The sequence below is a fragment of the Globicephala melas genome, chromosome 16 (assembly GCF_963455315.2).
Source record: "Globicephala melas chromosome 16, mGloMel1.2, whole genome shotgun sequence".
NCBI classification, from domain to species: domain Eukaryota; kingdom Metazoa; phylum Chordata; class Mammalia; order Artiodactyla; family Delphinidae; genus Globicephala; species Globicephala melas.
Window position 1 is genome coordinate 24,509,266 of NC_083329.1, and position 13,674 is coordinate 24,522,939.

The 13,674-nt window shown below is 51.0% G+C and overlaps 1 protein-coding gene across 1 annotated transcript in view; it reads left to right on the top strand.

The window, feature by feature from the left end:
• COL17A1 (collagen type XVII alpha 1 chain) overlaps positions 1-13,674 on the top strand; it is a 98,516-nt gene that overhangs the window by 59,607 nt on the left and 25,235 nt on the right. Inside the window, exons 5-16 of the mRNA XM_060286070.1 lie at positions 248-382; positions 2,615-2,662; positions 3,572-3,607; positions 4,626-4,673; positions 6,053-6,196; positions 7,426-7,584; positions 8,192-8,263; positions 9,578-9,649; positions 10,476-10,544; positions 11,606-11,767; positions 12,142-12,222; positions 13,364-13,408. Of these exons, the coding sequence (XP_060142053.1) occupies positions 248-382; positions 2,615-2,662; positions 3,572-3,607; positions 4,626-4,673; positions 6,053-6,196; positions 7,426-7,584; positions 8,192-8,263; positions 9,578-9,649; positions 10,476-10,544; positions 11,606-11,767; positions 12,142-12,222; positions 13,364-13,408 (1,071 nt within the window). The remainder of the gene's footprint in view (positions 1-247; positions 383-2,614; positions 2,663-3,571; positions 3,608-4,625; positions 4,674-6,052; positions 6,197-7,425; positions 7,585-8,191; positions 8,264-9,577; positions 9,650-10,475; positions 10,545-11,605; positions 11,768-12,141; positions 12,223-13,363; positions 13,409-13,674) is intronic.

Sequence of the window (13,674 nt, forward strand, 5' to 3'; positions counted from 1 at the left end):
TCCATTTCCGTGCACTTTGGCCACAGACATAAAGGACCTCCCTACCTTCCAGTAGCAATAATTCCATCTCCCATCTCTGAGCAGCCACGGGAATGCTGAGGGGTGGATCCCTTCGGACGTGCTCTCCTGAAGTCCTCTGGCCCCTCCACAGGGCCTCCTTTATTAGGAGCAGTCTGCGTGCACTTAGTGGAACCGTATGTCAATCTGTGAAGTGCTCTGACGGTCTGTGCTTTTTCCCCTCTTGTAGGCGGGAGCACACGAGGCAATGCCTCTACCTCCAGTTACAGGAGGGCCCCTGGTGACTTGGCCTCCACTCTGCCCAACTCACCAGGCTCGACCTTTGAGAGAAAAACGCACGTCACCCGCCATGGAACATACGAAGGTACCGGTCCCACAGACTTTAAGAGAGAGCTACTCTCTTCCCTCAGTAACTTCTCTCATCCTTTGAAGACTGAAGCCTCAGCCACCTGTCTTCACCTGGGCCTTCCCACCTTTCTTTCCACTCTTGTTTCGGTTCTTTTATGGACTCAGGTTTCTTGGGGATTTTGTTGATTTATCGACCCCTCATTTATTCATTTATCCATTTAGTCACTTTTTCAACTGGTATTTTATCAGATATGTACCAGGCGTTTAATGCCGTGCAGAATGCCTGGATGGACGCTTAAATGAATCAGACCTGGATCTTGTCTTCAGAGGGCCTAGAATCTAATAGACAAGTTAAGATGACAGATAAGCTATAATGTAAAGTAGAAGGGGGTTATCATTTCCAGATGGGTCTTCAGGGAAGAGTCTATGTGGGAGGTGGCATCTGAGCTGAGCCTTCATGATGTGTAAGGCCTTTACCCGATGGAGAGCTGGGCTGTTCCAGGCTGCAGGAACAGCAGCACAGCGAAGACGGGAGTCCAGGGCTCAGGTACGAGCAGCAGTGGTACTTGTGTGAAGAGAGATGGAAAGACTCAGATTCGGTGCTAGGCCAAGACGTTTGGGGTTTATTCTGCACACAGTGAGGAGCCACAGAGATTTCTGAGCAAAGGCGTCCATCATGTCTGTGGTCCAGGACTAGAACTCTGGTTGCCATGCTCAGGACGCATAGGGCGGGAAGAGGCTGAACACGGTGACAAGTTAGGAGGTGATCAGTAGTCCGGGGAGGGGAACCTTGGCCGGGACTGCGGTGGTAGCAATGGGAGCCGACAGGAGGACCTGGAGTGAAAGGTGTTGCAGAGCTGGAATTGACGGGCTTGTTAATTATTCAATTTTGGGGGGAAGGGAGAAAAAGGAGTCAGTGTTTCCACTGAGATTTCAGACACAGGTGGTTGGGTTCATGGTGGTGCCGACAACTGAAGCAGGGAGGCCAGGGGGAGGCCTCCCAGTGGATGAGTTCAGTTATTTTGTCCTAAAGTGGAGCTGCTGCCACAGCTTTCTGCTGGGGGTACCACGCAGGCAGTGGGACACATAGGACTTGCACTAAGGGGAGAAGTCAAGGCAAGACACCCGGTTTGGGGTTTTTCACAAGGAGTTGTTAGTAGAGGTTGGAAAACTGAAGGAGTTGGCCAAGGAAAGAGTTTAAAAGCAGAAGGGGGGTTTCCCTGGTGGCGCAGTGGTTGGGAGTCCGCCTGCCAATGCAGGGGACACGGGTTCGTGCCCCGGTCCGGGAAGATCCCACATGCTGCCGAGCGGCTGGGCCCGTGAGCTGTGGCCCCTGAGCCTGTGCGTCCAGAGCCTGTGCTCCACAACGGGAGAGGCCACAGCAGTGAGAGGCCCATGTACCGCAAAAAAAAAAAAAAAAAAAAAAAAAAAAGCAGAAGGGAGCATAGAAAGATAAAGTTGGGGGAAGATGGAGAAAGAACAGCCAGATCACAGAAAGAAGGAGGAGTCAATGGCAATGCCACTGAAGTCAGAGAGAGGGAGAGAGGGAGAGAGGGAGAGAGGGAGGGAGGGAGGGAGGGAGGGAGAGCGCTCATGACTAAGAAGGAGAAGGCGAGAGGAAGACATCTGGGTCCTGCTCCTAAGGTTACTGGAGTTCCTGGTGATCTGAAGAAACATTTTAGTGGAAAATAGACAAGCCAGGCGGCAGATGGGTCTAAGAGTGAATGGATATGGGTACCAATGATAGAGAAGCAGGATTAAGGATGGGTACCCCAGTAAATGATTTTGACCCACGGCTGCCAGGTGTAGGGAGAGCCCCAAACCTAGGCCAGGTGGATGGGGTCACCACAGTGCTTCCTGCTGCTCTGCCGGCACGTGGGCTTGTCTCTTCATTTCACAAGGCCCACATCCGGGACGAGCTGCATGGAGTCAGAGAACCCCTGGTGCTGACAGCACGTTCATTTGATCAGAGCCGGTTCGCTGGTGTAAGCACTGCATAGGGCCAATGCAGTCGAGGACGTGAAAACAGAAAGGAAACGAAAACTTCCTGCTCTCCTTTGCTCAAACCTTGCCCCACCACAGTAGATCGGTGACCAGAAGGGAGTGCCGCAAGCACATCCATTGGGCGAATCCTGTTTAAATCTGGTGCTGAACACCCAGGCTGCAGAGCTTCAGACAGGACCCACTCTCTGGGAAGCCGTTTGGGCCTAAGGGGCCATTTGTACTAAGTGTTTTTTCCTCTCTCCAGGGAGCTCCAGCGGCAACTCTTCCCCTGAGTACCCTCGGAAGGAGTTTGGTATGTCCTATCCTTATTTTCTGTAGAAATGGTCAAACATGCCTGGCGGGGATAGAGGGGGAGCATCATGAGTTAAGCGGATTCTTCTCGAGGAGCTTGACCTCTGCTGACCCCTCTTCCCTGCTCTTTATCCTGAAGCATCTTAAGGGGACTGTCAGCCCCATTAGTTTACTGTCATAAGCCTTTGCTCGTGAAATGGCAAGTTATTCATACAAGGCTCAGGCTTGGACAGATAAGCCCTCAGGCCAGGTAACAGTCATAGGATTTTTCCTTCCACAGGACCCACAGAGACCTCCCTGCAAAAGGGAGCAGGGCTTAGAATGCACAGATGTCAAACATCCCAGCACCTCCTCCAAAGCAGTCTCAAAGGGACACATTTTAACCAAATGAAACCCTAGGCTGTATCTTCACATGGCTTTAAATCTTTAGTCCACATTCTTGGGTTCTCACTGTGCATATGAATTTATGATATGATCATGGATTTTACAGTGATTATAATTTCATGCATTTATTTGCATACAGTGGGAAAATGAAGGCAGTCTCTAACAAAAGACCTGGAAAGGGAAGGACCTGGCAGTCTTTTGATACAGTTGATCCGTGTGGTCAGCCAGTCCGAATGCATCATGCTCCCAAACAATTTCCTTAGTTAACACTAAGTGTGAGCCAACTTCACATTCATTTGCTAACTTAACACCCTAAATGCACTGAGGCTTACAGAACTTGCTCTGCCCTTTGGCTATGCGGGCATGACCTACTAAGCACCCACCATACATTAAGGCTTCTATCTGGATATAAACGCACTATGAAAACAACCTCCACCTCCCACCCAAATAGGTCTTCCTCCATGTCACAAATATTTAGCATGCCACCTCTTATATGTGCCTAATATTACTTTCCTTTGTTTCTCAGCGTCTTCTTCAACCAGAGGACGGAGCCAAACACGAGGTAAGCTCTGTTGCTGGATTCAGTTCAGTTCATTCAACCAGTATTTTCTGAGCTGCTAACGTGTGTCCAGCTGTGAGCCAGGAAATGTGAGGTGTAAAGAATGAATAAGTCACGGCTTCTAAGGAGCCTGTAGCATCTGGGCGTCTTCCGCTGGCTCCATGAGGGTGGGAAGGGTAGATTTTGACAGCGACCTAGCAAGTACACAGAGTGGTTTGCACTGCTGTGGGTTGTCTGAAGGTGCTGGCGTCACATCTGGTTTCGCACCCGGCCTCCTCGGTGACTTTAACAAGATGTGCTGTAATTGCCTTTGTGCAGCAAGAAGTGAGCACAAGCCCTTCTTTTTCATCGTTCCAGGGGACAAAGGGCTCCCTGAGAGTTTCGCACTCTCCACAACTGCCTGTAGATAAGGCCCTAGGAGGGAATGTGTCCTGGAGAAAGCTGGCCTTGATATATCCGGTGAGGGTGGCAAGGAGCGTGTGAGGGCTATATGGAAGGCAGAATTCTTCACAGGCCCCGGGAGTTCTCAATGACCAGTCTAAACTTCCCAGGGGCCTGGTTGTATTGGTAACTGGAAAGTTAGGCACATACCGACCACCTACAACTTTAGGCTGATAGTCCGATAGAGGCCAATACGCCACCTGAAGCTCATAATGTTAAATCACCCACTTTCTGCCCTAAAGAGGCCAGAATGGCTAAGGAAACACTACAGGCTTTAGAATTGTCTTGCTGTTGCAGAGTGGGCCCTGTGAAAGGGGCTGGTCATTGCCGATCGTGGTGGAGTCTCGGGGCTCAGCCTGGCGTTTCTGCTCCAGGCGCCTGGGAGGTTAGCTGTGGGCAGGCTGGGGGGTGGAGAGAAGACGCCTCTTTCTAAGCACTCTTCCTGGGCACACCTAGCTTTTCTGTTCCCAGGACACAGATTGCAGAGCAGCCCAAAGATAATCTGCCGCTCAGAGCTCAGTGTCAGGCACTGTGAACCAAGCTCCTTCATTCACAGCTTCTCCATCTCTCCCCTGTACAGAGAGCGAGATCCGAGTTCGACTGCAGAGTTCATCCCCATCTACCCGATGTAAGTTCTCAGGTCTTGGGAAGGATCCAGGAATCCAGGGCTACTGCTGTGTGTGTGTGCACGTGTGCGCGTGTGTGTGCAGTCACTCCATCATAAGTGACATGTCTAAGGCCTTCTCTGACGGGGACTCCGGGCTGGGTGCGGGGGGTGAGGAGCTCTGAGTCAGTCATGGTCCCTGACGCTTCACAGTTCACAGACTAAGGGGAGACAATAAACCTACCAACCATGACAGCTCAGGGAGCTGAGGGAGTGGGGGCCACAGGAGTCTCCCCGGGCTAGTCAGTCACTTGAAGGGAGACAGAAGGGTGGGTCAGCTAGACTCAGCGAGAGGAGAGGGCAGAGACACGGGAGGAAGGTTCGGTGCAGCTGAAGGAAAAAGAGCAGGAGGGGACGCAGTGGGACTGGTGAAGCTTAGAGAAGGCTCAGAAGCAGAGTGTGAGAGTTTGAACTTTATCTCAAATGTCAAGGATTTCCTGGTCTCTGTCTGTTGACTGTGTTGGACTCCTGTTGTTTGCCATTTTGAAATGAGCCCAAATGGGTGAGAGCCAAGTACAAAGACTAGGAGGAGAAAGATCTGGGTCGAGTGGCTCAGCAATCAGAGCCTGGGACTTGCCCAAAGAGCTCAGGGCCTGGGCTGGACTCCAGGCCTGATGCTGTCTCACCTGAGTCCTTCCAGGCTCGGGGTGCTGAGCACAAAGGATGGAGCTCTCGGGAGAGGGGCTGCCTGGGCAGTCCTCCAGCAATGTCGTCTGAAGATGTCCTGTGCGTTCCCCTTGCGCGACGCCCCCCTCCCCTCTGTTTGCCACCTCGGGAGGCACGGGGTGCTCACTCCACTGAATCACCTCGCTACAGGTTATATCAGCCAGAGGGGCTTGCAATTAACCCACAGGAAAGCAGTGTAATATTTAAGAGTTATGGGCCACAAATTCCATTTGACACTACAGAGCATACAAGGTCAGGGACCCAACACCTGAGGCATCCTGTACGCGGGATGAGACCACTGCTGAAGCATTTGTTTCAAGGGGTCTGGTGCTCCAACTGTCCTGGGTGTAAATGTTCCACGATGACAGTGTCTTCCAGCCACAGAATCTTCCCTGTGCTGTCTGATGAGGTCTAATTAGGAAATATGTACTGAGAACTTTGACCTCCTTGTAGAGGCACTGTATTTATGCGGCCACTAATATTACAAAACACCAGGTTAATCGGTGCTATAAATGGACAAAAGGCAAAAATTATAAGGCTAACCAAAAATGTCCCGGGGGGTGAGGTGGAGGCTTCATCCTCCCTCGTATTCAGAGTGCCACGAATGTTCCTCCCACTGCACTTGGACTCAGGAAGGAATCCTGGGCCTGATGAAAAAGTGGAGGATTCCTTTGCAGGGACGGAATTGGATGACGTCAAGCGTTTGCTCAAGGGAAGCCGATCAGCAAGCGTGAGCCCCACCCGGAATTCCTCTCACACACTCCCCATCCCCAAGAAAGGCACCGTGGAGACCAAACTGGTGACAGCCAGCTCCCAGTCAGGTAAGCCCCACAGCCCCGATCTGCTGTGGAAGGAAGGCAACAAGGTGGCAGATGTGTCCGGGCAGGGCTTTCAGGCCGTGGCAGAGACTTCACAAAACCCTGAGCATTGCTCTTCCTGCAGCGTGAAAATGTGGGCTGCACCCTTCTCACCCCCGTCTGGTCAACCATTCTATGTACTGGCTATAGTCCAGCTCTAGATCCTAGAGATTCTCTCCCAGGAGATTCTTGACATGTCCTGGGAATGTGTTGGCCAGGTTCCCTGAATGAAGACTATTGGGGAAAGTTGCAGTGTTTTCTATCATTCACTCATTCATCCAATGAACATTTATTATATGCCAAGCACCGGGCACTGAGGAAAGACAGTGAGCAGGATGGACACGGCCACTGCCCGTGTGGATGTGAGGGCCTCTGGGGGGAGTCAAGCAGGATGAGTGTAGTTCAGCATTCATATATCACGTGCCTACCAAGGGCAAGGTCTCTGGAGGGAGATGAGGAAAGAAGCCAGTTCTGCTATGAGGTGAAGCTTTCCTCTCATTCACTACTGAAGAAAAACCATCTTGAGATAGTGATCTTGTGTTGTTCAATATAAAACCAAAACCTCAGGGTACTTTGTGACCTGAGTGGCTAACTCCCTCTCAGATAAGAAATAGGCAGAACTGACTTCAGACTTGAAGAAGTACCCATAGCCCCTCTTGGGGGCAGAGTGCCCCTTGGGTCTGGTTGGCACATGGGAATGTTTAAGGAGGGTTCAACCGGAGAAGGCTGCCACCCGTGCAGCGTGGCCTTGGGACAGAGGGCTTCCCTACCTGTGCTGCTGTCTGCCTGGAATTCTACTGTAAGGGAGTCACGGGTCCATGGCATCTTGGAAGGTGGAGTCAGCAACAGAGGGAGAGAGAGACCGTTGGTGGGGACAGTGCACCAGGGGGTGGCAAAGGGGGCTTAGCAGGAGAAATGGGTGGACCGCAGAGCAAAATTTACCTACCTCAGATTTCACCAAGAGCCAACAAGAATTTCTAACCCAAGAGGTCAGGTTTTCACCAGCTCTGAGATTTCAAACAGAAGTGATATGACCAACTGTCCCAGTTCACCTCAGACTGAGGGGGTTGCCAGGGCATGGGATCTTCAAGGCTAAAACCAGGAAAGTCCTGGCAAACCAAGCCCACTGGATCCCCCCAGTACAGAGAGGGTTTGTCTCTCACTGGGGTGTGGTCGGGCATGTCTGTTTCCAGTGTCCGGCACCTATGACACAACCATCCTGGATGCCAACCTTCCCTCCCACATGTGGTCCTCCACACTGCCGGCAGGGTCCTCCATGGGCACCTATCACAACAACATCACAGCCCAGAGCTCATCCCTCCTCAACACCAATGCCTATTCTGCAGGATCAGGTACGTGGCTTGCAGTGCACATCCCCTCCCAGTGCTAAGCCCTCCACGCCTTATGATGGAGCTGAATGACCCCTCCAGCATTTTCCATCCCCAAGGCTTCTTAGAGGGGCTTTCTGTGGCCAAGCATCCCAAGATTTTTCCACTGGAACTTCAATTCAACTTCTATGGCATTTCCTCTGGTGGGTCCCCTATGGAAAGGACTACATGGTACAGTGTATCCAAAAAAAAAAAAAAAAAAGTAATGGGAAAGAACATGAAAACAAATGTAAGGAACGTGGTTTCACTCCATGTGGATTAACTGTGTGACCTTAAGAGGTCATTTAACTTCTCTGGGCTTAAAGTGCCTTCTCTGTAAAATGGTCACTAACAAGAGGGGCTTGGCTGGAACTGATGTCCACTCAAACCCCACCGACCTGTGACCGCCCATTGGCTGTTATGACCCAAGGCACACCACAGACTAATGGTTGGTTCCGTGCTGCAAAGCAAGAGCCCAGGTTATTCCTAAAAACAGAAATGTAACACAATGCAGTGCTGGCCTTTCTTCCTGTGCTTCTTTGCCCCTGTTCTGTGTGGACGTCCTCTCACCAGCCTTCCTCTTCCCCCACAGTCTTTGGAGTTCCAAACAACATGGCCTCCAGCTCCCCAGCTCTGCAGCCTGGAATCAGCACCAGCTCCTCAGGTCGGTGCTTGCCAGCTTGAAACAAACAGGGATGCTCTTGCCTAGTGAGGACAATGCAATGGTTTGTAGGGAGGATGTTCTTCCTGACCGAGAGCATGAGGACTTCCTCCATGCCCATGGCAACGTGGAATTAGCAGCCAAGGAGCTGCGTTAGAAGGCACAGAGCCTGCCCTCCATAGGAGACACGGCTCAGTCCCGGAGGGAAAGGGCTAAGGGGAGGGCGCCGGAGACCACACTTACGTGCTTATTCTGCTCTGGTCCCCTTACTTAATGGGAGAGGTGGAGAGATGGAAATGGGCCAAGTGAGGCAGAGCTCAGGACATTTTCAGGTGGAAAGCATTGTTAATTTAGAAAGAGCTTAACTTCACATCTTTTTATAAATATCGCAGTTCCTTGGGGGCTCAATAATGTTACTGCTTAACGTCCAAGGCAAACATAGGATCATTTTAAAGAAGTATGTGTTCACTCTAGTTCCACGTACATCGTAATAGCCTATACGTAAATAAGTGATCCGCCCACATCTTTTGTTAAAGCAATCTGCCTCCCCTCTGTGATATCATGACTAATAAATACGGTGATGGCTGGTATTCTTGCCTTCTGATTTTAACACCTCCAATTGACTAGAGTCCCACAAGCCCAGAAGACACCAGCTTCATGCTTTGTTCCTCCTGCCTTCGCTATTCAATCAATACTTTGCAAAGTCCTGACTGAGGAGGGCAGGCTGATGTTGGATCCATGATCTTGTGCCCCAAACTCTAGACAGGATGGAATAAGAGAAGCTGTTACCTGGGGAGGAATGAGCTTCTGCACATTGTTAAAAACAAACAAATAACCAGCCTTTGAAATCGTAATGGGGGCGAGGGGAGTTTTGTGTGTTTGAGCCAAGAAAAGAAAGGAGGAAAACAAGGGTCCTGCCCAGTCAGTGCTTCTTAGCCTCCACTGTGTCTGTATCCACAGTTCCCACACTGTACACCACGGCACCCAAGGGTCCTACAGGGAAGGGAACCCCTGGGATATTTTAAATTTTTGAGGCATACAGCAACAGACCCTATGTGAACTACCGCTATTAAGTTGTGTGAACCTAACTACTCAATAAATGGAGCTTAGTAACTTTTGCCTGGGGTAGGGAGGTGGGGTATTAAAAAAAATCGCCGTGTCAGTGAGAGTGTGGGAACTGAGAATGTCAGGGATCTCTGTCATATGCAAAGGCATTACTTGTGAAAATGGTTTGGGGAGCTCCTGGGACTGGCTGCCTTAACCTGGGGGGGCCTCATCTATGTACCTGCACTCACCTGTCCTCAATTCCTCTCACAGTGTTTGGCATGCAGAACAATCTGGCCCCCAGTTCACCCGCCCTGTCCCATGGCATGACCACCACCTCCACAGGTCCGTAACTGGGGTTTGGAGCCTAGGGGATGGGAAATAACGCCTCTTTGCAGCTATAACTCACAATAGCCCTTTTCAAGAAGGGAATTAGAGGGGCAAAAATGTCCCTAAAAATCAATCGACCTTTCCCACCAAAGAAACAACCCTCCACACCTCGACCCAGAGATGCCAACCTGAATCATGTGCTGGCTCAGACATGAGTGGGAGCCTGTGCTGGCGGTGTCTCCTGTATATCCCCATGTCTCACTGCTGTCCTTGACAGCCCACTGTCACTGCAAGTCAATCATCTGGCTGACTTTATAGTGCACCCGGTGGGGTGGGGGACAGAAAAGGTGTGAGCCTCAGCCTTTGAACTCAACTTGCTTACCGTTAAGTTGGAGCAGAAAGTCTAAGACACATGAAACATCTGGGGGATCCTGTTAGAGAGCATGAATCAAGCTGTGCAGAGCAGGTGTTAGCTGAAGGAATTTAGAAGGGAAGGAAATGTGGGAGGGTCTGGGAGGACTTCACGGGGGAGGTGGCCTTTGGAATGGTCCTCCAAGGATGGGGATTATATCATAGACGTTTTCATCTAAACTCACTGCTGCCCCCAAGGTGGGAGAAAGTTGATTCTATTATTCATTATTATTCTGTTCATTATTATCGGGTTGGCCAAAAGTTCGTCCAGGATGCTACCGAAAACCCGAATGAACTTTGTGGCCAACCCAATATCTTCCTCTCACCTGGGGAGGCTGCCTGTCGGCCAGGGTGGGTCAGGCTGCTTCCACCCAGCGTGGAGCTGCCCTCCTATGCTGGCTCTGCTCATTCATAGGTTCCTCTCTTGCAGCATATGGTGTGAAGAGAAACATGCCCCAGAGCCCTGCCGTTGTGAGCACTGGGGTGTCCACCTCCACAGGTGAGTGCTGTCCCCAGCTGCTGGGGGCAGGCTGGCCCACAGGAAGAGCTGCTTCTGAGTGACACATGGCAGGAGGGGACATAACCCATTGGTGGTCTGAGGTCTGCAAATGGGACTCACCCCACGGGCCTCTTGGTTGTTTTCAGGAGTGGGCAGGGGGGTATGCCCCTTACCTTACCTTGGCCTTCCTGTCCCAGGGGGCCAGGAAGCTCCACACCTGCGCAGGGTCAGGCACTCACACCCCAGCCCCCACCCTTGCTGGAAGCCCCTGGCCTGGTTACTGGTTACCCATCACAAGGGCCAGGGCGCCCCCCAGAAGCTGCTGCACCCTCCCTACTTCCCGTGGAATCTATCAACTTAGGCTGCCACGAGTCATGTGTCCATCTCTTCCGTTGCTCTGATTCTGGTGCGTTTCCCTCCATTCAACAACTCATTCACCTGCTTTGTGTGAGACCGTGTTCTGAGTTCCCAGATTACAGACATAGGCAAGGAGGCTAGATTCCTGCCCTCACCAGGCTGACAGTTCCAGTGGAGGAGGCAGATAACAAACAAGTGGAAAAAGTATACAAGATAGTCACAGTAAATGACACATAATTGAAGGGCTGACATAATGGGGTGGTAGAGACAGGCCTGTGTGTATGCTGGACGGAGTGGTCAGGAAAAGCGCCCCCAGGCTGCAAACACTTGAGACCTGCAGTTAGAAATGAACCCACCCAGTTGATTAAAGAAAGGCCTGCCTGACACAGCAACTTTTGACCATTCACTGAAGACCCTGTAATGTTCAGGTGGAGGGCAGCCCTTCAGGCAAGCCCCCAGCACTTCTGACATTGACCTGACCTCCTGATGGCCAGGCCCAGCTAGGCAGGGGAGGGTGTCTCTGGTCCCCAAGATGCTTCTTAGTAACCATGGAGAGCAAGAGCAGGAGACCCTCTGACATACCCACTAACCCTTTCTTTTCCTCCACACTCCTTCTCTTCCTCTTCTCCTTCTTCTGGTCATTTCTTCCCTCTTCCTCTCCCTTCACATTTTCCGTCCTCCTCACCCACTTCTTTCCTCTCCAGCCGGCACCACAAGTGTCCAGAACAATGACCTCTTGCACAAGGACTGTAAATTCCTGATCCTGGAGAAAGACAACACACCTGCCAAGAAGGAGATGGAGCTGCTGATCATGACCAAGGACAGCGGGAAGGTCTTCACCGCCTCCCCCGCCAGTGTCACTGCAAGTACGTGGGAGCCCACGAGACCTGGGTTTTGGAAGAAGGACAAACAGCGTAGACAAATGTCCTAGCAAGATGGTTTGAGACATTTGAATGATGAAACCACAGTCATCCCATTCAAATGGAAAATGGCTGACAAATAGGGTGTCCCAGGGTCTGCCTTGAATGCAGACAAGTCAGGGAAATTCCAGCAAAGAGCTCCCAGAGTGTCTTTGGGCAATAATAAGTCTCCTAACCACAGGCCCAGACTGGGGGGATTAACCCCGGGAAAGCAGGCCCTCTTCCTACCAGGCTAGCTTCTACCTCCACAAGCGGGAAAGGATGTGGGGTGGCGGGAGCGGGGAGACAATATCCGGGGTCATCGTGGGTTGTGTGCATAGCTTCTTTTTCAGAGGACACCCTAAAAAAGGAAAAGCAAGCTGCATGCACCACTGACACCTACCTAATGTCAGAAGCTAATGGTAAGAGCAAATCTGATTGCTGTCCACTTTGACTCCGGCCAATCCATCTGTCATTCATTTGTCTCCCAAGACCTCAGCACTCTGCGTGTGGTCCTGGACCAGCAGCATCTGTGAGACCTGGGAGCGCGTTAGAAATGCAGAATCCTGGGCCCTAGCCCAGACCTGCTGTGTCGGAGGCTGCATTTTAACAAGCTCCCCTGTTGATTCACAGGTGCTAATTATAGAAGCAAACTCTTCTCATGGTCCATCTAAAGTCCACAGTGGTATTTTTTTCTCACCTTACTTGTCCTCCATAATTTTCAGAGCTAATAGAAAAAGGCTTTCCAAAGCGCTTGCTAGCTTTATTTTTTTTCTTCCCAAATACCTGGATTCTGTCTTGGATAACCACATTTCTTCACTGCTCTGCTTCCTGTGAATCTCTCCAAATCACTGATTTTAAGGAGGTCAGTAAAGGAAGAGAAAAGTTAAGTCACAGAACATTTTTTTAAAAATGCAAATGACATCAGTTATAATCCTCTCAAGGTTGGAAGCCAAGTCTTCTAAGTTAGCAGTTCCTTACATTTTAGGGGTGGAGGTGGGGTTTGGAGCCCAAAGATCCTTTTCAGAATCTGATGAAAGCTATAAACAAGTTTTCCCAGAAAATTCCACACATGCCCACAAACTCAGTGGTCAGATAGCATCCAGGACTCATGATCAGCCCTCCTCCAAGCCCGTCTTTGCCTTTCTGTTCCCTCCACCCCAGGTTAGGAATCTGTATGCAGTCTTGTAACCAAGAAATCAAGAGTCATTTCTCACAGGCACATTTATTATTTGAATGCCATGGTCATTCCTAACACGGTCCTCCAAAGAATGTCTCGGGCTTTAGAGGTTGAAAGTCACAAGAAGGTTATGACACTGTGCTTTTTCCCACTGTGACTTGTTTGCCAAGCCATGTCTTCAACAATGTGATTGTTGCAAATATGAGATCTGTGAGGACTTAGTTAATAGATGTTCCTGCACATGCACGTGGCTGTTCCACAAGGTCCCTGGGGGCACATCTACTTCAAGCCCTGTCCCAAGTCCACGCACAGGCTGGACTGGACTGGGCTCCTGCAGTTGAAAGGCTCAGTCAAAACATGTGTTCTCGGTGTTTGTATTTCAGGAGACGTGAAGACCGTGTCCGCAAAGGGCAAGGCCGCCTCTGCAGGTGAGTAAGACCTGGGCCCTGCAGTGACTGGAGCAGAAAGGGCTGGTTATGGTGAATGGAATAGATAACGGCCCCCTAGCCTGGAGCCAGGGCGTGCACGAGCCCCCCAACTCTACAGATCTTCCCCAAAAGCCTTCAGTGGGAGCGGGGTGGAGGGCGGGAGAGGGGCTGGCTGGGGGCTGGAGCAGGGCTGCTGAAGGAGCTTAGCTCAGGAGATGTGCTCACGGGCCACACTGCCCCTGCTGGGTGCCCATTGTCTGCCCTTA